Raw genomic sequence first — 26,049 nt, 5'->3', positions numbered from 1 at the left:
CCTCCCATGTGGTAGACGGACGCCCTAACCACTGGGCCAAAGTCCGTTTCCCTACCTTAGGTATTTAAAAAAAAAAAGTTTACCAAATAAATTAAGATGATTTGGAATAATTTTCTCACTGGTTGTTACTGAGGAAGCAGGCACAATGCCTGACATACATACCAAGCTGGGAGCAGCTGCATTCTCAATGCTATAGCTGCCCAAAATGGGAAGAGTTTTTGTGTTTCTGAGAAAACATGAATCCTGTCACAGTAATGAATAAGGAAGGGGTAGTAGAAACAACCTCATCAAACACAAACATAGTTTTGGAAAGCCATATTCTGACATGAGAGAACCTATGTCCTAGGAATACTTCCTAAGATATACTTAGGAGGTCCTAAATTTCCATTTCATATCTCTGATTCAATAAACAGATACATTCTGCCTGCTGGAGCAGCCAGCAGTATGCTGTATGGCTATGCAAAAGTACAAAAGAAACAGAGGAGAGCTCCTGCCCTTAATATGCAGGAATGGCATTAAGACCTACATTAATGAAAATTAATAATATGTGTGTATCCATCAAGGGAGGTTTGGAAGACTTAGGCGGTAAATAGTACAATACAATACAGAGTTAAAGATCACTAGGAATTTTACTGAGAGATGACCAGGGAGGTTCAGGGGAGTTAGAGAAGTTGTGGAGAAAGGACTGGAGACAAATTTCAAAGAATAGGTGGGAAGACAGGAAGGTGAAGGTATTTTATTCCAAAACTGATCTCCTTAGAGGAAGGGAGAGTGCTTTACTCATCTCTTGAGTCTTCATCTTCTTGCACAAAGTGTTTAATAAATTTTAATCAATGATTGAATTAATGAATAAATTAATAACTGGCCACCTTTACTTAAATGGAAACCAAAGACAATTCTGTCAGTGATTTTTATGAAAGCTAGAGGCTGAGATTATTTACCCAAGGGAAAGGAATCTATACCCATCCTCTCTGTTACTCCATCATTTTATCTGGAATGAATCTACAACAAAAGGGGATCACAAGTAGAAGAGGGCTTAAAGACAGTCAAGTCCAAACTCTCACCTTAGATTTGGAAATAGTAAGAGAGCAGATGATACATAATATATCCACAAGTATTTAAAAAATTCTGTTCATCACAAAAATGATTCCACTCATGCTATTACAATAAAACTAAGGCTTGGAAACTGAATTTATTCCTCTGAACTTAATGCTTGAGCTCATGAAAAAGGGAAGCTACAATCAAACATTTAAAATAAATAAAATAGATTTGTAGTTACCTCCATTCAATGGCATTCTCCAGAGACTTGAAGGTTTTAGGGCGACCACGCAAGAAATTCTGCATGCTATTAAGTGCATCCATGGCTGTACCTAGAAGTTAAAAAAATTTTTTTTTCACCACAGCAATTAACATTCTGGGCATTTATACCTACTGAGTCATCTATATACATCTTCCCTCAATGAAGAGAACTCAGTGATGCTTGTGGGAAAAACTATGCAGTTTAGAAAACCCAAACTCACTGATGTGATAGCCATCCTCCAAGATGGGCCCCAATGGTTTTTGCTCCCTGGTATTCATTCCCTGTGTAGACCCCACCCACACTGATTAGGGCTGACTTGTATAACCAGTAATGTGAATTCTGAGGCTGGGTCATAAAATACATGGCAGCTTCCACCTTGCTCTCTCTTAGATCTTTCATTCTGGTGGAAGCCAGCTGTCAAATTATAAGGATAACTTAGGCAATCCTTTGAAGTACACATGACAAGGAAATGAGGTCTCCTGACAACACCCAAAACTTGCCAGCTATTTGAGTGACATCCTGGAAGTGGATCCTTTCACCACAGTCAAATTTTCAGATGACTACAGCCCTTACCAACATTTGGACTGCAATTTCATGAGAACCCCTAGCCAGAAACACCTAGCTAAGTCACTCCCAAATTCCTGACCCACCAAAACTGTAAGATAATAAATGTTTACTGTTTTAAGCTGCTGGATTTTAAGGCAGTTTCTTAGGTGGCAATAGATAACTAATACATAATGATATAATAAAAATCTCAGCTCTAAAACCTCTCAGAAAATTTTTAAAAAATTTAATTTTGGTAGGACGAATCCTAGGTTCTACAAAGGAGGACATTCTTGGGATTGGAAACACACTTATCAGAGTCATCAAGAATTAGCCTTTATCTACACCCTTACAGGGGATATCTAAAAGGAAGAATAAGTACAGATTATTTAATTTTGTAAATTTTTATTCTAAAATAATTTCAAACTTACAGCACAGTACAAAAAACAACAGAATCCCTGTACAGAGAAATCCAACATATGCTCCCCTCCCCTACCCCAACACCCAGGTCCACCAATTCTAACACTTGGGCACTTTTGCTGTATCATTCCATCCATCAATCCATCCATTCGTTTTCTGAACAAGAGCAGGTTGCATAAATCATACTCCTTGAACACATAACACTTTTGTGTTCATTTTTTATGAACAAGGACATTTGAATATATAAATCAGCTTGAGTGCAATTATCAAGTTCAAGAAATTTAACCTTGTTATAAAGCTTACATTCCAATTTTTTAATGTCTAAAGAAATGTCCCTTTGAGCCTTTTCTCTTCCATTCCTAGATCCCACCCAATATCATGTATTGTATTTAACTGTCATTATCTCTTTAGTTTTTCTTTTTTTTTTAATTGTTGAAACATATATACAACATAAATCTTCCCATCTCAATTGCTCCCAAGAATACCATCCAGTGGGATTACATTCACAAAGTTACAGTACTCTCACTACCATCCATTACTAAAACTTTCCCTTCACTCAAAACAGACACCCATCACTCAGTTTGCATAACTCCCATTGCTCCTGCCTTCCATCCCTGGTAACCTGTACCCTAATTTCTATCTCTATGACTTTGTATATTCTCTGCTATTTTCTTTGTGGTTACCACAGGGCTTAAATTTAACATCCTAAATCTAGAACTATCTTATTTGCTTTGATACCAACTTAACTTCAATAGTATATATAAACTATGTTCCTATACCCCTCTGTCCCGCCACCTTTATTTATGTATAACAGTTCTTGTCCTAAATGAGATATTTGTACATTAGGCATCCAAATGCATTTACCTTTTAGATCCCGTAGGAAGTAAAAAGTAGTTACAAATCAAAAGTACTATAGTACTGGAATTTATATTTACCCATGTCAATTTCTTTATCAGAAATCTTCACCTCTTCAGGTGGCTTTGGTCAATTGTCAAGTGTCCTTTCCTTTCAACCTGCATTTCTTGTAGGGATGGTATAGTGGTGACAAAGTTTCTGGACATATCTTTATCCCTCCTTGTTTTTGAAAGACAGTTTTAGCAGATATAGAACTCTTAGTTGGCAATTTTTTTGCTGTCAGCACTTTAAATATGTCTTTCTACTGCCTTCTTGCCTCCATGGTTTCTAATGAGAAATTGGCATTTAATCTTATTGAGGCTCCTCTGTATGTGATATACTGTTTCTCTTTTGGCTTTCAGAATTCTCTCCTTATCTCTGATATTTGACAGTTTAATTATATTAACCTGTGGGTGGGTCTATTTGGGTTTATCCTGTTTGGAGTTCCTAGAGCATCCTGCATGTGCATATTCATGTTTTTCTGTTAAATTTGGGATGTGTTTAGCCATTATTTCTTTTCTTTCTTTTTTTTTAAGGATTTATTTTTATTTATTTATCCACCCTTCCCCCGCATACCCCCAGCCCTGTCTGCTGTGTCCATTCACTGTGCGTTCTTCTGCATTTGCTTGTCTTCTCTTTAGGTGGCACCGGGAACTGACTGATCGTGGGACCTTCCAGAGTGGGAGAGAGGTGCTCAATCTCTTGTGCCACTACAGCTCCTGGTCTGCTGCATCTCTTATTGTCTCTCCTCTGTGTCTCTTTGCGTTGCATCGTCTTGCCATGCCAGCTCTCTGCTTGGGTCAGCACTCACATGCAGGCCAGCTTGCCTTCACCTAGAGGCTCCAGGAATCACACCTTGGACCTCCCATATGATAGGCAGGAGCCCAACTGCTTAAGCCATATCCACTTCCTAAGCCATTATTTCTTTGAATATTCTCTCTGTCCCTTTCTCTCTTCTCCTTCTGGGGCTCCCATGATGTGTATATTGGTATGCTTGATGGTGTCCCACATGTTCCCCAGCCTCTGTTCATTTTTCTTCCTTCTTTTCTTTCTGCTCCTCACACTGAATGATTTCAATTGTCTTATCTTCAAGTTCACTGATTCTTTCTTCTGCAAGCTCCAATCTGCTGTAAATGCTTCTAGGGAATTTTTCATTTCTGTTTCTATGGTCTTCAGGTCTATTTGGTTCCTTTTTCAAAATTTCCATCTCTATGTTGTTATTCTCTTTGTATTTATCTATCATTTTCCTGATTTCCTTTAGTTCTTTGCTGATGTCTTCCTGTATCTCTTTGAGCATATTTAAGCACATTTTAAAAAGTATTTATCTGATTATGTCCCAGTCTGGTCTTCCTCACCGGTAGTTTTTTTCTTTTAAAAGATTTTTTAAACCAGTTATCTGCTCTCTGTGTCCATTCACTGTGTGTTCTTCTGTGTCCACTTGCATTCTTGCCAGTGGCACCCAGAATCTGTGTCTCTTTTTGTGGTGTCATCTTGCTGTGTCAGCTCTCGATATGTGCAGCGCCATTCCTGAGCAGGCTGCACTTCTTTCACACTGGGCGACTCTCCTTATGGGGCGCACTCCTTGTGTGTGGGGCTCCCCTACATGGGGGACACCCTGTGTGGCAGGGCACTCCTTGCATGCATCAGCACGTGCATGGGCCAGCTCACCACATGGGTCAGGAGGCCCTGGGTTTGAACCTTGGACCTCCCATGTGGTAGGTGAATGCCCTATCCATTGGGCCAAATCTGCTTAGCTGATAGTTTCCAATGCTTTAATCTTCTCCTTTGCCTGGGACATTCTTTCCTGTTTCTTTGAATGTTTTGCAATCTTTTGCTGAAAAATGGCCATTTTAATATTTTAATGTGTTATCACTGGACTTTACACACTGAGGTGTCCGTTCTGTAAGCTTGTATCAAGCTAGTCATGAAAGTGCTTTCTTCAATTCCAGGAGCTAACAAAAAAAGAAAAAAAGGGAAAAAAAAGAAAACACTTTTCCCAGTCTTTGTAGATTGACCTGTATGAATGCAATCCTTCAGAGCTTATCCATACTATGACTTTGGAGGTCAGCTCCATGCCAAAACTTATGGGCCTCCTTGGTCCTTTGCACATATTTACATATGCCTCTTATTCTGGGCTTACATGTTTGGCCCTAGGAATTCCCCTCTTCACTAGGAAATAGCTTCCTCATGGTCCAGATACTGCACTATATGCCCTATAACCAGCAATTCCTTACCCCAGGCAGCCTCTTAAATGGTCTCCCAAAGTGCTACATAGGAAGGCTTTGTGAGCCACCTACTATATGCAAGGCAAGTTGTGGGACAACAAGTCCTTCAAGCCACCACCAGAGAGACTGGGACAGATATACATGAAACCAGTATGTGCCCAAAGGTAAGGGACCCACACTAGGAACATGGGTCAGTGAATGAATGCAGATCGGGTTGGTCAGGGAACCAAGAGATCCTATCACTTTTGGTGGCCTTTTCTTAATTTGGCACTTGCCCTGTTGCTGCAATCCTTTAGCTGTTTTCTGGAGCTTTAAGAAAGATGTTTCTGCCAGTTTTTACTGGTTGTTCAAGGATTCTGTGAAGAGATAGAGCTCTGAAGCTTCTTACTCTGCCAACTTGATTGGGGCAGACTCCTGAGCTCAGATTATTTTTGAATACTGATTCTACCTTTACAAAGAATTTAAATGGTGATTTTTCTCTTGTTCTTTGCTCACACAAATGTTTTAAAATTACTTTTAATTTAAAAAACATATATAATATTTATACATATTTATATATATACATATACATATATATATACATATACATATGTATATATAAAATCTCAGTATAAGAGTGAAGTGCTGCCTAGATCTCTGGTAGTCTCTAATTTAGACATTGGTATCTACATAAAGTATTAAGGAAGTGTTATAACCTATTTATTATCATTTAACTGATTGTGAAATGACTTCCAGTTAGCACAGCAGTTTTAAAGACAATGTTCAACTTGTACTTTTTCCTGGCTCAAAAAAATCACTTATTTGGCATGTGACAAAGTACAAGATCTAGTCATATGCTTGGCCTTATGACTCTTCTGATTCAAGCTAAATGGTCACACCTTTTGGAAATCAAAATATGAGATGTATTTAAAATGTCCATATCTACTGATCTAGTATTTCCACTTTTGGGAGCCTATCTTCCCAAAAGTTCAAAACACAGATTAAGATTTATAGAAAAAATATTATTCATAATAATGAAAAACTGGAAATAGCCTAAACAGTTCTAGGAAATATGAAAAAGATCAGATAAAGTTAGGGGGACATCCATATGACTGAAATATCAGACAGTCATTAAGAACATTATTTATGAAGAGTTTTTGATGACATGGAAAAATGCTGATTATATAATGCAAATTTTAAAAAACTATAAAAGAGAGAAGGACATACTTCAACATGAATGAAACAGAAAATAAAACATTACAGAGGGGATTGTGGGAATATGGCCGACGGTGTAGGCAGATAAAGCTTAGCTCTTACTAAAACAACCGAGAGGAAGTCTACAGTTGCCTCGATGATCTGCTTTGAGTTACAGCAGACCAGGACACCACTTCACAAACTAACAGGAGAGTCGGGGACAGAGAGGAGGAAGCCAAAACAGCAAACTGTGAGTTATTGATCCTCCTAGCTGCCAAGAAGGGCTCTCCTCCCCTGAGAGATGTCAGGTGGGGAAAACTCTCCTGGCAATGGTATCTAAGAAGAGAACAGACTTCCTCCCTGCCAGCACCTCAAGATACACATAGAGTGTGTGTGTGTGGGGTATCTCTGGGTCATCTACGAGGGTGCTAGAAAGAAAAGAGACCTGGCAAAAAATCTTGAGTTTCTTCTGCCTGTGGCGCTTATACCCCACTCTCAGGACAAACAGCCTAAGTGGAGCCCTGGGCTTCCTCCTCCAAAAGGAGTGTGGCAGCAACCTCCCTGGGAGGAGGAGGGGTCTAAGAGGGTAGAGAGCAGGCTCTCTGCGGTTATTTTAGCCAGCCAAGGCCCTCTAAGGTTTCGGAAGAGCCTGACCGGACAGTGATCAGGAGTGGAATTCTCCTCAGGCAGGCTGCCACCCTCAGCAGCCTAAGTAAAGAGGGGAATTACATCAGAGAGGAGGCAGAGATAACAGGGAGATAACAGGGGCTGATTGGTTTCTGAAAGCCTTGCTAACCTAAGAAGGCAGCACATTAGCTCAGTGGAAGAGCTCTTCTAGCATATACAAGGTCTCTGGTTTGATCCACAGTTCCACTCTGAGAAGCGATACAAGGTTATCAAGCATCCAGTGAAACTTCATGACAGGGAACAGACTGACATCCTTTTTATATTAGTTTTTATTAGATCTCGCTCTCTCTCTCTCTTTTTTTTTTTTTAAAAGCTTTCTTTTTCACTTTTCTTATTTAACTCACTAAAACCTGGCTTAAAACCTGCAGAGGACAGGCTACAGGGTGACTGACTATTGAATAGCAACAGCTTGAGAAGATTACTAGGGGTCCAAGAGAAAAGGCTTTTTTTCCATGTTTATCTTGGTTTATCCTTTTCCTGCTTTCTTCCTCTTATTCTTAAAAACAAAAACAAACAGCTGCTGTCTTGATTTCTTGTTGTTGCATCCCCCCCTTCCTTTGTTTCTGTTTGTCTGTTTCTTTTGTTTCCCAGTTTTCTCTACTTCTGCTATGTCTTTTCCCTATGTATGCTGTATCTTTTCCCTTCTTCATCCTTATATTTTCTGTTTTCTGTTGTTGTTCTTTCATTCCACCTCTTTGAGCTTGGCCTTCAATTTTTTCTTGTACTTATTTCTCTCTCCCCTACTTTCACTTTCTCCTTTTCTTTTTTTACTTTTTTTCCTCTCCTACTTTTTCTTTTCCCCTCTTCTCATCATTCAGAACTTTTAATTCATTCTATATTTATATCCATTTTGTTTCATGTCCCAATGTTTCTATTCCACTTTTCTAATCTTATTCTTCTGTACTTCTTACGCAGGTTAATTATTCAATTGCCTACTTCTTGAATAGTCCCTCTCCTATCTTTCATTATTATCACTACTTTACTCATTTTCTCTTCCTATTTCTTCCTATTTCTCTGGTACTAACATTTTTTTCAAGGGAACTTAAACAATGACAAGGAAATAGAATAAGAGGAATGAAGTGTCAAAATGAAATCTTACAACACTCAAAAACAACAAAATAAAACCATAGAGCAGGGAAGTTAATCAACTGAATTACCATACCAAGATAAACATGCCTACACACCAACAAAAAATACAAGCCACACTAAGAAACAGGAAAACATGGCTCAGTATAATGAACAAACTAAAACCAAAAGAAGATGCAGAACACAGAACAACTCATGTAGAACATGGAACAACTCTGATGAGTTAAGCAACTTAATGAAGTGAAGGAAGAGCTTAAGGATATTAAGAAGACACTGGGAGAACACACTGAAGAAACTGTAAACATACATAAAAAGATAATGGATCTTATGGTGATGAATGGCACAATACAAGAAATAAAAAATACAACGGAAGCACACAACAGCAGATTTGAATAGGCAGAGGAAAGAATTAGCAATGTGGAAGACAGTAGATCTAAAATCAAACCGATAACAGAACAGAGATAAAAAGATAGAAAAATCCAGCAGGGTCTCAGGGACTTGAACAACAACATAAAATGCACAAACATATGCATTATAGGTATCCCAGAGGAAGAAGAGAAGGGAAAGGGGACAGCAGGAGTCTTGGAGGAAATAATGGCTGAAAACTACCCAACCCTACTGAAGGAGATGGATGTACATATCCAAGAAGTGCAGCGCACCCCAACAGTATAAATCCCAAAAGGCCTACTCTAAGACATACACTTGTCAAACTGTCCAATGCTCAAAACAAAGAGAGATGGGGAAGTGGACTTGGCCCAATGGATAGGGCATCTGTCTACCACATGGGAGGTCCACGGTTCAAACCCCGGGCCTCCTTGACCCGTGGGAAGCTGGCCCATGCGCAGTGCCGATGCATGCCAGGAGTGCTGTGCCACGCAGGGGTGACCCCGCGTAGGGGAGCCCCACGCGCAAGGAGTGCGTCCTGTAAGGAGAGCCGCCCAGTGTGAAAAAAGTGCAGCCTGACGAGGAATGGTGCCGCACACATGGAGAGGTGACACAGCAAGATGATGCAACAAAAAGAAACACAGATTTGCATGCTACTGAGAATAACAGAAGTGGACAAAGAAGAACACGCTGCAAAACGGACACAGAGACTAGACAACTGGGGTGGGGGGGACAGGGAGGGAAATAAATAAAAAATAAATCTTTAAAAAAAAAGAGAGAATATTGAAAGCAGCAAGAGAAAAGAGAAAAATCACATACAAGGGAATCTCAGTAAGGTTAAGTGCTGATTTCTCATCTGAAACAATGGAGGCAAGAAGGCAGGGGTATGACATAGTTAAGGTACTAAAAGAAAAAGTTCCAGCCAAGAATTCTCTATCCAGCAAAACTAGCATTCAAAAATGAGGGAGAGTTCAAAATATTCATAATACAAACAGAATCTAAGAGACTGTGTTAATAAGAACCCTGCACTTTAAGAAATACTAAAGGGAGTTCTGTAGGTTGAAAGGAAACAAAATAAAACAAAACAGGATAGAGAGAGTGTAAGAGCAACTAAAAAGACAAAAAGAATAAGAAAAACAATATATGACATATATACACAAAAACCCAAAGAAAATATGGCTAATCTAAGTAATTCCATGACAATAACTTTGGATGTTAGTGGACTAAATTTCCAGTCAAAAGACAAAGACTGGCAAAATGGATAAGGAAATATGACCCATCTATATGCTGTCAACAAGCCCACCTTAGACAGGGATTCAAGAAGGCTGAAAGTGAATGGCTGGAAAACAATTTTATAAGCAAACAACAACCAAAAAAGGGCAGGAGTAGCTATACTCATATTGGACAAAACAGACTTTAAATGCAAAACTATTTTAAGAGACAAGGGCAGATACTATATATTAATAAAAAGGGTAATCTTTCAAGAAGAAAGAACAATCATAAATGTTTATGCACCTAACCAGGGTGCGTCAAAATACATGAGGCAAACACTGGAAAAACTAAGTGGAGAAATAGATGCCTCTACAATTATGGGGTGGGGGTCTTTAACCATTATGATCATTAGACAGAACATCTCAACAGAGAATCAATAAAGAAAGAATGACTCTGAATAATACAATAGAGGAGCTGGACCTAACAGACATATACAGGACACTACACCCAAATACAGTGGGATATACAGTCTTCTCTAGTGCACATGGAAGATTCTAAAAAATAGACCACATGCTGGCCACAGAACAACTCTCAATGAATTCAAAGCGACTGAAATTATACAAAGTAATTTCTCTGACCACAATGGAATGAGCCTGGAAATTAGTATGGGCCAGAGAACCACATAAGGCACAAAGGTGGAAGTTAAACAACGTAACTCTTAGACAAACAGTGGGTCAAGGAGGAAATCGCAAAAAACAAAACAAAACAGTAACTACCTTGAAACAAATGAAAATGACAACACAATGTATCAAAACCTATGGAATGCTGGGATGCAGCAAAAGCAGTACTGAGAGGAAAATTCATAGCCATAAATGCATATATCAAAAAAAAAAAGAACTAAAATTGAAGACCTAACTGCACACCTGGATGAATTAGAAAAAGAACTACCCCAAAAGAAGTAGAAAGAAGGAAATAATAAAGATTAAAATAGAACTAAATGAAATTGAAACTATGAAAGCAAAAGAAAAAATAAACAATACCAAAAGTTGGTTCTTCAAGAAGATCAATGCAATTGACAAACTCCTAGCTAAATGAACAAAGAAAAGATGCAAATACATAAAATAAGAAATGAGGAAGGGGATATCACCAGTGACCCCACAGAAATGAAGAGTATTGTTAAGAGGGTACTTTGAAAAATTATATGCCAACAAGATGGATAATTTAGAGGAAATGGAAAAATTCTTAGAAGCACACAAGCAACCTTCATCGATGAAAGAAGAAACTGATGAGCTCAACAGACCAATCACAAGTAGTGAGATAGAATCAGTCATCAAAAACCTCCCAACTAAGAAGTACCCAGGACTAGACAGCTTCAGGTGAATTCTAACAAATATTCCAGAAAGAACTAATACCAATGCTGCTTAAACTCTTCCAAAAAATAGAAGTGGAAGAAACATTGCCTAACTCATTCTATGACGCCAACATCACCCTAATGCCAAAGCCAAACAAAAACACCATAAGAAAGGAAAACTATATACCAATCTCCCTAATGAACCTAGGTACTAAAATCCTCAACAAAATTCTTGCTAATCATATTCAACAACAATAAGCCAAATATATACCATGATCAAGTGGGCTTCATTCCTGGTATGCAAGGATGGTTCAATATAAGAAAGGCAGTAATGTTATACGCCACATAAACAGACTGAAAGAAAAAAAAAATTACATAATCATCTCTACAGATGCAGAAAAAGCATGAGACAAAATACAGCACCCTTTCTCAATAAAAACACTACAAAAGAGAGGGAGAGAAGGAAACTTCCTCAACATGATAAAGGGTATATATGAAAAACCCACAGTGAACCTCATATACAATGATGAAATCCTAAAAGCTTTCCCTCTAAAATTGGGAACTAGACAAGGACGCCCACCATCACTGCTCCTATTTGACACTGTGTTAGAAGTACTTGCTTGAGCACTTAGGCAAGGAAAAGATATAAAAGGAATCCAAATTGGAAAGAAAGAAGCAAAAACTTCACAATTTGCAGACGACACGATCCTATACATAGAAAGCCCTGAGAAGTTTATAACAAAGCTTGTAGAACTTATGAGTTCAGTAGAGTTACAGGTTTTAAAATCATTGCACGAAAATCAGTAGCATTTCTGTATGCCAATAATGAACAATCTGAGGAGGAAACCAGGAAAAAAAAAACCCATTTACAATAGCAACTAAAAGAATCAAACACCTAGGAATAAATTTAACTAAAGATGTAAAAGACTTATATGCAGAAAACTACACAACAGTGTTAAAGGAAATCAAAGAAGGCTTAAATAAATGGAAGGATATTCCCTGCTCATGGATAGGAAAACTAAACATCATTAAGATGTCTATCCTACCCAAACTGATAAACAGATTTAATGCAATCCCAATAAAAATCAATGCAGTAATTTTACTGAATTGGAAAAATGAACCATGAAATTTATTTGTAAGATCAAGAGGCCCTGAATAGCCAAAGACATACTGAAGAAAAAAAAAGAAATTGGAGGAATCACACTACCTGAGTTTAAAACATACTACAAAGCTACACTGGTCAAAACTGCATGGTATTGGCACAAGGATAGACACACTGACCAATGGAACTGAATTGAGAGTTCTCATATAGATCCTCTCATATCTCTCATATACAGTCATCTGATATTCAACAAGGCAACCAAGCCCACCCAACTGGGAGAAAATGGGCTCTTCAACAAATGGTGCTTGGAGAACTGGATATCCATATCAAAAAGAATGAGAGAGGAGCATCATCTCACACCTTATACAAAATTAACTCAGGATGGATCAAAGATATAAATATAAGAGCCAAGATCATAAAGACCCTGGAAGATAATGTAGGGAAACATGTATAGGACCTTGTAATAGGAAATGATTTCATGAACTTCACACCTAAATAATGAGCAGAGAAAGAAAAAAAAATTGACAAATGGGACCTCCTCAAAATGAAAAGCTTTTGCACCTCAAAGGAATTTGTCAAGAAAGTGAAAAGGCAGCCTACCCAATGAGAGAAAATATTTAGTAACCATTTATCTGACAGGAGCTTAATAACCAGCATATACAAAGAAATCCTACACCTTGAAAATAAAAAGACAACCTGTTTAAAAACTGGGCAAGTGATTTGAATAGACACTTCTCCAAAGAAGAAATATATATGGCTAAAAATCACATGAAAAGATTTTCAACATCACTAGCTATTAGGGAAATGCAAATCAAAACTACGATGAGATACCATCTTACACCCATTAGATTGTGGCTATTAAAAAAAAAAACAGAGGACTATAAGTATTGGAGAGAATGCTGAAGAACAGGAACCTTCATCCACTGCTGGTGGGAATGTAGAATGGTGCAGCCATTGTGGAGGAGAGTTTGGTGGTTCCTCAAAAAACTAACTATAGATCTGCCATATATACCCAGAAGAATTGAAAGCAAGGCCATAAACAGATACATGCACACCAATGTTCTTAGCAGCATTATTCACTATTGCCAAAAGTTGGCATCAACCCAAATGCCCATTAACTGATGGATGGATAAACAAAATGTGGCATATACATACAATGGAATATTACTCAACTGTAAGAAGGAATATGGTACTAACACATGGGATAACATGGATGAACCTTGAGGACCTTATGCTGAGTGAAGCAAGCCAGGCAATGAAAGACAAATATTACATGACCTTACTGATATAAATATATGGGCAAAATCTATGACAAGGTAGATGCGTGTAGTTGTGCAGTGAAGGGACATGACAGGGATACAGTGATAATACTGGGTTGGGTGGTGCAGGTTTGACAGGGGGTTAGGGTGGGGTGGGTGGGCTGGATGGTCCATGGAACTGGGGGGAGGGAGCAGGTGAACACTGGGCATTGGCAGGTACGTGGTTGAAATTACAATGTTGGGAATGCTTATTTGGTAATAGGACAAGGAAAGGTTACTAGTTTAGGGTGTTGGATAGGGGACATGTGGGCCAGGGCACACCTGGGCAGGCTTCTAAGGACTGTATGAGTGATCATTTTGGCACAGTGTGTTGCATCAGTGGGTAGAGACCCACATAATGAGTAGGAAGGTACTGGACTTCCATCCTAAGGAGGCCCACTATGGTCTCAAATAGAGGGACAGGAGTCATTTGAGAGCAACAGCAGTGCCTAATAGGGGAAGACAGACCAGTGTGTCAGGCCCTCAGTGAAGATGCAAGTAACTATGAATCTTGTTCTTCAAGGAGTGACGCCTGGTAGTTGCCGTGGGCCTGATGGGGAGGGGGAAGAAGGAATAAAATAGATGGGACAGGGAGCATTTTGGGGGTGATGGACGTGTTCTGCATGATCTTGCAACAATGGATACAGGCCACGTTAAATTTTATCAGATTTTATAAAAGTAAATGGTCAAAAATGTAAACCATAATGTGAATCATTGAAGATGGTTAGTAGTTATGTTTCAATATTGGTTTATCAGTTCCAACAAATGTACCATCCACACATAAAATGTTAGTGATGGGGGAAAGAGGAAGAGGAGGATGTTGGGTATATGGGAATCCGGGAATCCCCTGTATTCTGTACATGACTCTACAGTGACCTAAAACTTCTTTGAAGAAAAAATGAAAAGAAAAAAAAAAAAAGACACCAGGGGAATAAATGGAAGAAAATGTCACTGTACATACAGAACAACAGTCTTACACTGATGAAAGGCAAAACATCAAAAAAATAAGTTTTTTCCTTTAAATATTTTTTCATTAATTTTTAATATCCCAATTTAAAAAAATATTATTGCATTTTTACTTTTTGTTAATTTTTTCTGTATTTTACTTATGTATAAAACAACTATCATTATTATTTCATTTTCTTATTAATTGTATGTGGCTATTTTATTATCTTCATTTTTGAAGAGGTTATGGATCACAGAAGGGTTACAACCGTGGCAGGGGAGGATCACTGGTGTGGGGTGTCAGTGAGGAGGGATACATGGGAGGAAGTTCACCTAGGTATACATATAAGGCATATAAATGTGTTCAAATCCATGGGCATTGTCACTGTGGGTGGAGATTCACACAATAACCAAAAGAATGTCCAATTCCCATCTGGGGGAGCTCTGTCACATCCTTCAATGGAACAACAAAAATGCTCCAAGTACAGGGACAATGACTTGTGAAGGAGGGTGGTCCATTGAAGGACCCTTGAATATGGATGGCTGTGCTTATGAGCCTTTGCTCCTGAAATTAAAACTTAGCCTAGTGATGTAGGGTGCCTAAGAGATACCTACTGGAAGCCTCATTGTTGTTCAAATGTGTCCTCCCTCTAAGCCGAACTCAGCATATAAAAGCAATTAACTTCCCCCTAGCATGGGACATGAATCCCGGGAATGAGCCTCCTTGGCACCAAGGGACAACTACCAAGTACCAACAAGCAATGCATCTGGAAAAAAAAAAAAAAAGACCTTGACCAAAAGAGGGAAAAGCTAAAGACAAATGAGTTTGTATGGCTAAAAGACTTCAAAGTGAGTTGGGAGGCCATCCCAGAGGTAGCACTTATGCATATCACAACAGGATGTCATTGACAGTCAAAGTAGATACTACCCCAAACAGCAAAGCTCCTCAGGCATATGGAGACATCCAGACACTGTAGTCAGGGCAGATAGTTCAGGAATTTGGTCCCTTGCCGGTGGGCCCTAATTTGGTATTTATGCTCCCCAGTGTGAAAGAGACTCAGCAGTAGTTTCCCTGTGCATGACTCTTCCATCCTTCTTTTTGAACCTATAATTAGTACTAGAGTTGGTAGGTATACATCCAAGAGACTTAAATCTTTGGGCTGTCCATGTGCCAACTGAACCTTGACTCTCAATGGAGTTGCAACACCTACTCTCCAGTTCAGTGGACTCACCCAGGACAACTAATGGGGAGGAAATGATGGAAAAACAACATACCAAGGAACCGACAGTACCCACAACTGCAAGCAAGAGAGTCCCATTAATCAGATGTATGATATCAAAGCCCCTCCTCAATTAATAGTGGAGTGGGCATCACCTTTCCAGAGTCCTCAGGATTGGGAAATGAACTATGAACTAACATAAACTTACTAATATTCTACTATAGACTTACTGCGATTCTAGCAATGGAAGAAATACCATTGTTGTGGAGGCAGTGACCCATCGATGTTTTGGAGTTAGGAAAGAGAAAAACAGGTGTAATAGGGGGGTATTTTCAGGACTTGGGAATCATTCTGAATGACAGTACAACAGATACAGGCCATTATATATCCGACCATAACCTACAGAGTGTAAACTACAATGTAAACTATAATCCATGCTTAGTGGCAACACTCCAAAATGTGTTTATCAATTGCAATGAATGTACTACCCTGATGAAAGATGTTGCTAATGTGGGAAAATGTGGGAGGTGTGAGGAGCAGGGCATATGGGAATCCCCTAGATAGCCTCCGTCTCTGTAACATTTATGTAATAGAAGTATCTTTTAAAAAATAAAGAAGTGAAGAAAAAAACTCAACATAACAATAGTGTACTAGGCATGTCTCTTGTAACTCAAGATATTCTGATTTGATCAGCACTAAGAAAACTTACCTTCCACAACATCAATCATGCAGAGACCCAGGAGGCTTGGCACCAGGTTGGATGTTGCTGTGTGGACTGCAATAGCACCACCCATGCTATGTCCAATCAGCATAATTGGAGGAGGGAGGTCCCCATACATAGCTTCAACCACATTGCCAACATCTCTGCAAAGAAAACAAAACCAGGGATGTTCTCTCACAACTCTGTAAAACGGTTTTCTTTCCAATGCCTTCCTTTTGGTTTGTAACTAACAATCCTGTGATGATCTAATTGGCAGTCTTATAAACACATTTATGTACGCCTATAGGTAACCAAACACTCTCCTAGTAAATGGCAGGTTAAGAACTAAGAACCCAAATTTCCCAATTTTCTTTTCCCTTTTCCTTTCCATTTCCACTGTTAACACATTTAGTACAAATATATATATAAATAGATTTATTTTAAATCTAAGCTTGAAACTGGACAAATCATTTAACTGCCCTATGCCTCAGTTTTCCCATCTATAAAACAGGAAAAAAATGTATTATGTATTAAAATGTGGTTAAATTTGGAGTCATAAGATGAGTACTAGCTCCAGTTTAATTTTCACTATGTGATCTGGATTAATTGGTTAATCTCTCAGGCATTGCATTTCAACATCTATAAAATGAAGAAAGGACTATTACTACTCTGGATTGCTTTGGGGATTAAATGAGTCAGTGACTAGGAAACTACTTTGAAAAAAGTAAAGCGCTAAACAAATTTTAATTATTTACAATATTAAATTGTTTGTAGGATAAAGAGAAATGTAAGTATCTGCTCTGAATAACTAGAAAGGTATTCAGAACTAATTTTTATTGGCTTCTTTCTGTTCTACTCTTCAATAATGAATCCCTGTGCATAACAAAGTCAAACGTTAAAACTTTCGAAAAATGGTAACTGAAGTATGAAGTTCAGTTTTTGTTTGTAATATAGGCCTTTGCTCCTATACCAATAAGTGGGATACGAACAATAAGATAGGCTTCTAGAGACCCCACTTAGGTCTTGATGAGCATCATTATATATTTCAAGCACTCAGTTATTTAGTAATTGTGGATAGAGGGACACAGCCTTTCAAGTATGGTCTTCACAGTATTCAAATAACAAGAGAAAATGTTATTAATTAATTCTGAAGGAAACAATTTTGAAGATCTTACACAACAGTTTCAGGAGTGAATATCATACCTGCAGCATTTACAGACATCTGGATAGAAGATAAGGAGACTACCCAATTTTGTAAGTGTAAGTAATAGTTTAATATTATTTTTTGGTTTAAAGGCCAAGACTGAAAGTAAAGCAGCTCAATCTCAAGGGATAATATATTAAAGCAAAAAGTCCAAGCTTCTTTGAAACCAGTGCTTCTTCTATACCTTTTGGAAGACAAAACAATTTTGAAGGGAAAAAAGAGAACTAGTATTTATTCAGTGTCTATTAGATGCCATGAATACCCCATAACATAATCTAATCTAATCCTTCAACAGCTTTACCTGGAAGGGTCTACATTACTGTCTCACAGATGAGGAAACTGAGGAAACATTTACCATGTATGATGTGGTGAAGTCAATTAATCTCATTGGGTCTATCAAAATATTACTATATTTCTACCAAGTAAGGAAGAGCTGCAGACTCCTGCTGCCTCACTGAAGCATGCCTAAAGCCATTTTCTTTTGGCATAGGGCACTGTGGATTCAAGGTAACTCCATGAAGTCAGAACTACGATGCCTTTGCCCAGAGACTACCAGAAAACATCAGGAACAAAGTAGATAGTACGTAATTTTTAGATCAGAGGAGAATCATATATAGAGTTTCTGAAAAAAAATAAACAGGTAGAATTTCAAAGTTAATTCTGCATCAAAATTATAGACCAGAAAAAAAATTCTAAGTTCAATTGATTAATCTAAAACCACATTTGATACGATTTCTAAAGAAGCTGGGCCAATTTTTTAAAAAAGAAAGAAGTGAAGTTTAAAACATACTTGCATTAAATATAAATGTCTAATTATCAGAATAATTCTTGAACAATTCTAAGAAGCTCCTAGACATATACTGAATAAAATAAATGGTGGATTACCAAAGTCCAGGCCTACTTAAAATAGGGAGGTGGAGGGGTTCCATAATATCTGCTTAATGAAAATAGAAAGGGTCTGAAATGAAATGACTTAATATTGTGTCTAAGTTTAGGAAAGGTATATTTACCAAGTTAGAAAGGGGTTATGATCAATCACTTAATCATTCACCATTAGGAGAATTTTTTTCTTATTACAATCAGGTAACCCATATTCAGACACTAAGAATAATGCCTTACTTGAAACATGCCCTGAAATTCCAGAGAAATAAAATAAAGACGAAGTAGCAGGGGTTATGTACAATTCTAGTCTGTAAATGGATATATCACACTTTGGTACATGATTTCTAAGAGGATTCTGTTACATTTATTGTAATACAAGGTTAATTTCCTAAGAAGCAGTATAGCATAGTACAGAGTTATCACAATGGCCTGAGCTTAAATCTTGGCTTTTCTACTTTCAGTGAAGTTGCATCTTAAGTAGAGTTTAGGTCTTGAAGTTGATATTAAGGCAAAAATCATGTTGTCAACACTACTTCAAACTCCCATTAAGTATGCCCATTGTGAAATTTTTGTTTCATAGTGTAAGTGAATTCAGAAATACTACAAATGTTTTATTGCTTGGTTAATTTCAGCAAGAATATAAATTGTTGGCTTTTCTAATTCTTGGTCATCATCTTCATCTACTGTGGATGATTTTTAAAAAATATATTTTTATTACAGAAATTGTGAACTTACGAAACAATCATGCACGTGTAGAATTCCCATACAACAACCCTTCACCAACACACCACCTGGTTGGGGAACATGTATTATAGAGTATGAGATAATATCATCAGATTATTACCACTCTGTATGGTTCACAGTGTACATTTGACATATTTTTTCCATAACCCTTATTATTAACACAGAATATCTTTGGAATTGATGCAAGAATATTACAGTATTGCTGTTAACTACAGTCCATAGGTTACATGAATTGTTTTTCCCCATGCTCCTCCACCCTCCCATCACTCTGCAATAGTGACATACATCTATTCTAGTTCACAGAAAGACATTCTTGCATTTGTACTATTAACCACAATTTTCATTCACCTGTAGGTCCACTGTGTTGTTCAGTCCCTAGATTCTCTAGCTTTCTTTCAACTGACATTTACATTTCTAGCCTACCCTTTTTAGCCACAATCCTATTTATAAACGAACTCTACTCACTATAGTGTGTTAGCATCAACTCTCTCCATTTTACGGTGAATGATTTTTATCATTTTTTTCTTATAACATTTTGTACAGTGATCAACTTACTGTGTCTCTGCTCCAATTCACTGTCTGCTCTGCAAAAATGGATGAGTCCTTCAAATATTTAAAAAATATTTTTCCTTTGCCAACAGGCATGATGTTAAGTTATGTTTGTAAAGAAATATAGAAGGAAGCGGATGTGGCTTAACTGATAGAGCATCCGCCTACTATATAGGAGGTCCCAGGGTTCGAACTCAGGGCCTCCTGGTCCCAATGGTGAGCTGGCCCATGCATAGTGCTACTGCACTCAAGGAATGCCATGCTATGCAGGGTGTTCCCTGCAGAGGGATGCCCCATGTGCAAGGAGGGCACCCCACAAGGAGAGCGGCCCTGCATGAAAAGCACAGCTGCACAGGAGTGGCGCTGCACACATGGAAAGCTGACGCAGCAAGATGATGCAACAGAAAAAGAGACACAGATTCCTGTGCTGCCTGACAAGAATGCAAGCAGACACAGAAGAACACACAGTGAATGGACATGAGAGCAGACGGGGGTGGGGGGGGAGAGAAATAAATAAAATAAATCTCTTAAAAAAAAAAAAGAACACTAGAGCAGGGGTTATTAACCAAGTGTTCATGAACTTATATTGAAATTCAAAAAAACATTTTTGTGTGGACACGTTGGTGTGTTTGATGTGGGTGTGACATATTTATTAAACAATACACAGTACAGTGTGACTTAGTAAGGGATCCATAGTTTTCACCTGACTGGCAAAGGGGTCCATGGAATAAAAAAGGTTAAGAACTCCTGCCCTAGAAAGACATTGTCAAAAAAAAAAAGGGTTTTGCATCCTGGTTCCTGTGTGTTCACACTGCGGCTTGTAAGACTTCTCAAGCAGCTTCTCCAGCACTCCGCAAGCCCTGACCCAATGTTTTGTACAAGAGTGCCTGTAGTGAAACACTTCCAAATGAACAGGTTTCTGGCAAGTTCAGAAGGTGAATTTCCAGCAAGTTCGACTAGCATAGCATCACAAGGACTTCTCTGCCTTTCAGTGTATTAGTCTCCAACAAGGTCTAGAGCGCAGTCCTGAAGGGGACTCCTCCTTGAGCCCTCTCCCTCAGTCTGAGGGATAATGATCGCTCCTTACATAGCTGCCATTCCTATATTCTTCAGAGTTCTCCTTACTTCTTACTATCCAATCCTTCACTATTCATTCCAAACTCCTGTTCTAGTTAGTAATTCTTTACACTTTCTATCCCTGTCATATTAGTGTTTCCTTAAGGCCCTCAATTAATTCTACAGTTTCTTCCTCTAGAATATCAACCAGACTACCATCATCTGTTTTTCAGTCTGCCTGGTCACTCAGACCATACATTTCACTTTTTTTGTCAGTAGCCATAAAACCCTTTGCGGGGTGGGGGTGGGGGGTGGAGCCAAGATGGCGGCAGAGTAAGGCGCTCCTGGAGTCAGTTCCTGAAACAGGGCAGTTGGTGGTCACCCAGAGCTACCAAAAGCACCTTTTGGAGGACCCAGGAGACCAGAGGAGTATCCTGCACCAGGTTCTCAAGGCAACTGACAAGTGCTCTCTGCTGGCAGAGGCTGAATACTCGGACACCTGGGGCTGCTTACCCATATCCCAAAAGAATAGGAGAGGAGCTGAGTATCCTCAGCCTCTCCGGGCAATGGCAGGAGTTTTCAGTCCATACAAACAGATTTGTTAAGTGCCTTTGAGCCCATCTCCACCTCTGTCCCCACACAGGATAGGAAGAGGCTGGTGTCACCTCAACCTCTCAGGGCAATAGTTTTGGGCTGCTGAAGCTTGACTGTTGGGCACCTGTGGCTCCACTTCTATCCCCAATAGGAAAAGAGATGGTCTGTGTTTGCCCAGCCTCTTTGGGTAACTGTAGGTGCTTTTGGCCCACACAGTCTGTTCTGATGGGTACTTGTGGACACACCCTTACCCCATAACAGGAAAGAAGGGGGCTGGTCTTTCCACAGCTGTTTTGGGCAATAGCAGACCTTCAGCCTGCATGCACTGGACTATTGGATGCCTATGAATCCACCCCCACGCCCAATAGGACAGGAGGGGTCTAGTGTCTCCACAGTGTCTCTGGACAACAGGGGGTACTTTCAGCCAACAGGGACTGAACTGTTAGGTGCCTGTGGATCCAATCCCATGCCTTAAGAGGACAGAAGGGGGCTGGTGTTTCCTCCACCTCTCCAGGCAATGACAAGTATTCTCGGCCTAAAGGGACTGAACTGTTCAGCACCCACAGAACCACCCACACCACCCAACAGGATAGGAAGGGGCTGGTGCTTCCTCAGCTTCTCCGGGCAATGGTGGGTACTTTCAGCCTACAGGACTGAACTGTTGAGCATTTGTGGTTCTGTTCCCACCCCTAAAGAGCACAAGGGACAGTACTCCCTAAGCCTCCCAGGGCAACTACAGGCATATTTGGCCCACAGAGATTAGATTATTGTGTACTCCAGAGAGTCCATTCCCACTTCCGGTAAGGAGAGGGCCTGGTGATACATCAGTTTACCTGAGCAACAGTGGTCATTTTGGATCCACACAGCATAGATTGCTGACCAAAACTATGGCTCCATCCCTGCGTAAGGTAGGAGAGGAAGGGGTGTGAAGCTTCATCAATGTCTCTGGGTGACTACAGCCTTGTGCCCAATTGGGATTATTATACATAGCTATTGCTCTGTCCCTACCTCTGACAGAGGAGAACGGTGGGAGAAGCTTCATCACTTCCTGGGGCAATGTGAGCAGCTTCAGCTTACAGCACCAACTATATCCTTGGTTCCTACTACACAACCAGCAAGGGAGAAGACGTAAGAAATCCTTAAACTAAAGGAAGAAACTGCATCCACAGTAAGTACATTTGGCAAGCCAGATGTGGAAACACCAACAAAAAATTACAATCCATACTAAGAAGCAGGAAGAGATGGCCCAAACAAAGGAAAAAGATAAGCCTGCAGATGACATAAAGGAGTTTGAGACAATCTCAGATTTTCCAACAAATCTCCTTAATAAATTGAATGAGATGGCTAAAGACATTAAGGATATTAAGAAGACACCAGATGAGCACAAAGAAGAATTTGAAAGCATGCATAAAAAATTAGATCTTATGGGAATGAAAGGTGCAATAAATGAAATTAAAAATACTCTGGAGGGTGGTAGACTTGGCCCAGTGGTTAGGACATCAGCCTACCACATGGGAGGTCCGCGGTTCAAACCCCGGGCCTCCTTGACCTATGTGGAACTGGCCCATGTGCAGTGCTGATGCGTGCAAGGAGTGCCGTGCCATGCAGGGGTGTCCCCCGTGTAGGGGAACCCCACGCGCAAGGAGTGCACTCCGTAAGGAGAGCTGCCCAGTGCAAAAGAAGGTATAGCCTGCCCAGGCATGGCACTGCACACACAGAGAGCTGATGCAGCAAGATGACGCAACAAAAAGAAACACAGATTCCCGTGCTGCTGACAATAACAGAAGTGGACAAAGAAGAAGACACAGCAAAATGGACACAGAGAACAGACAACTTGGGGGGTAGGGAGAGAGAAATAAATAAATAAATAAATAAATCTATCTTTAAAAAAAATACACTGGAGGCATATAAAAACAGATCTGAGGAAGCAGAAGAAAGGATCGGCAAGCTTGAAGGTATGGCCTCTGAAAGTGAACAAACAAAAGAACAGATGAAGAATGGAAAAAAATTGAACCAGGGTCCCAGGGAACTAAATGACAGCAAGAGACATGCAAACATACGTGTCATGGGTGTCCCAGAAGGAGAAGAGAAGGGAAAAGGGGCAGAAAGACTATTTTAAGAGGTAATGGTAGAAAATTTCCCAACCCTATTGAAGGACATAGAAATCCATGTCCAAGAAGGACAATGTACTCCCACCTGAATAAATCCAAATGCACCAACTCCGAGACACATACTAATCAGAATGTCAAATGCCAGAGACAAAGAGAGAATTCTGAGAGCAGCAAGAGAAAAGTAATGCATAACATATAAGGGATACCCATTAAGATTAAGTGCCAATTTCTCAACAGAAACCATGGAGGCAAGAAGGCAGATATATTTATGATACTGCAGGAGAAAAACTGCCAGCCAAGGATTTTATACCCAGCAAGATTACCTTTTAAAAATGAGGGCGAGATTAATGTGCAGTGCTGATGCGCGCAAGGAGTGCCGTGCCACGCAGGGGAGCCCCACACCCAAGGAGAGTGGCCCAGTGCGAAAGAAAGTGCAGCCTGCAGGAATGGCGCTGCCCACACTTCCCGTGCTGCTGATGACAACAGAAGTGGACAAAGAAACAAGACGCAGCAAATAGACACAGAGAACAGACAACCGGGGGTGGGGGGTGGGGGGAATTAAATAAATAAAAACATCTTTAAAAAAAAAATGAGGGTGAGATTAGACTATTTACAGATAAACAGAAACTGAGAGAGTTTATAACAAAAAGATGAGCTTTTCAAGAAATACTAAAGGGAGTGTTACAACCTGAAAAGAAAAGACAGGAGAGAGAGAGGCCTGGAAGAGAGTCTAGAAATGACAACTGTATTAGTAACAGTAACTAAAAGTGCCAAATATAAAATGACACACAAAACGCAAAGATCAAAATGGATGAAATAAGAACTGCCTTTACAGTAATAACATTGAATGTTAATGGCTTAAACTCCCCAATGAAAAGACAAAGAATGGTAGAATGGATTAGAAAATATAAGCTATCTGTATGTTGTCTGCAAGAGACTCACCTTAAATCCAAGGATACCAATAAATTGAAAGTGAAAGGTTGGAAAATGGTATTCCACGCATGCAGTAACCAAAAAAAAGCTGGGCTAGCTACACTTATATCAGATGGTACAAACTTTAAAAGCAAAACTATTTATTAGAGACAAAGAAGGACATTACATACTAATAAAAGGGATGATTTGCCAGGAAGAAATAACAATCATAAATATATATGCACCTAACCAGGATGCCCCAAGATACATGAGGCAAACACTGGCCAAACTGAAGGGAGAAATAGACATCTCTACATTAATAGTTGCAGACTTCAATACGCCACTCTCAGCACTGGACAGAACATCTGGGCAGAAGATCAATAAAGAAACAAGAGAGCTTGAATAATATGATAAATGGACTAAACCTAATAAACATATATAGAACACTGCACCCCAAAACAGCAGGATATACATTCTTTTCAAGGGTTCATGGATCTTTCTCCAGGATAGATCGTATGTTGGGACACAAAGCAGATCTCAATAAATTCAACAAAACTGAAATTATACAAAGCACTTTCTCTGATCATAGGGGAGTAAAGCTGGAAATCAACAAGTGGCAAATAAAGGGAAAATTCACATAAACATACAGAGATTGAACAACACACTCTTAAATAATCAGTGGGTCAAAGAAGAAATTTCAAGAGAAGTCAATAAATATCTTGAGATGAATGACAATGAAAATACAACATATCAGAAGCTATGGGATGCTGTAAAGGCAGTGTTGATAGGAAAATTTATAGCCTTCAATACTTACATTAAAATTGAAAAGCTAAAATCAATGACCTAACAACACAGCTGGAGGAAGTAGAAAAAGAACATCAAGCTAATCCTAAAGCAAGTAAAAGGAATGAAATAACAAAGATCACAGCAGAAATAAATGAAATGGAGAACAAAAAAACAACAGAGAAAATTAACAAAATCAAAAGTTGGTTCTTCAAGAAGATTAAAAAAATCGACAAAACCTTAGCTAAACTAAGAAAAAGAGAGAAGATACAAATAAATGAAATAAAAAATGAAAAAGGGAAACTTACTACTCACCCCACAGAAATAAGAGAGATCATTTGAGGATCCTATGAATAATTTTAAGCTAAAAAACTAGACAATATAGATGAAATAGAAAAATTCCTAGGAATCTATAACCTACACTGATACTAGAATAGAAGACCTCAACAAACCAATTACAAGAGATTGAAACAGTCATCAAAACAGGTCCCCAAATGAAAAGACCAGGATCAGACAGTTTCACAGGTGAATTCTACCAAGCATTCAAAGACTTAATACCAATCTTACTCAAGCTCTTCCAAAAAATTGAACAAGAAGGAACACTACCAAACACATTCTATGAAGCCAATATCACCATAATACCAAAGCCAGATAAAGATATTACAAAAAAAGAA

At 39.1% G+C, this 26,049-nt stretch overlaps 1 protein-coding gene across 1 annotated transcript in view; it reads right to left on the bottom strand.

Annotated features, from left to right (window-relative positions):
* Nucleotides 1-26,049, bottom strand: part of PPME1 (protein phosphatase methylesterase 1) — a 123,633-nt gene that overhangs the window by 18,401 nt on the left and 79,183 nt on the right. The window contains exons 6-7 of the mRNA XM_058305940.1: nucleotides 16,550-16,704; nucleotides 1,280-1,370 (exon numbers count right to left, since the gene is read on the bottom strand). Of these exons, the coding sequence (XP_058161923.1) occupies nucleotides 1,280-1,370; nucleotides 16,550-16,704 (246 nt within the window). The remainder of the gene's footprint in view (nucleotides 1-1,279; nucleotides 1,371-16,549; nucleotides 16,705-26,049) is intronic.

Source organism: Dasypus novemcinctus, chromosome 10 (assembly GCF_030445035.2).
Source record: "Dasypus novemcinctus isolate mDasNov1 chromosome 10, mDasNov1.1.hap2, whole genome shotgun sequence".
Taxonomy (NCBI): Eukaryota; Metazoa; Chordata; class Mammalia; order Cingulata; family Dasypodidae; genus Dasypus; species Dasypus novemcinctus.
Note: the sequence above shows the minus strand (reverse complement) of the source record. Positions and strands in the feature narration are given on the sequence as shown.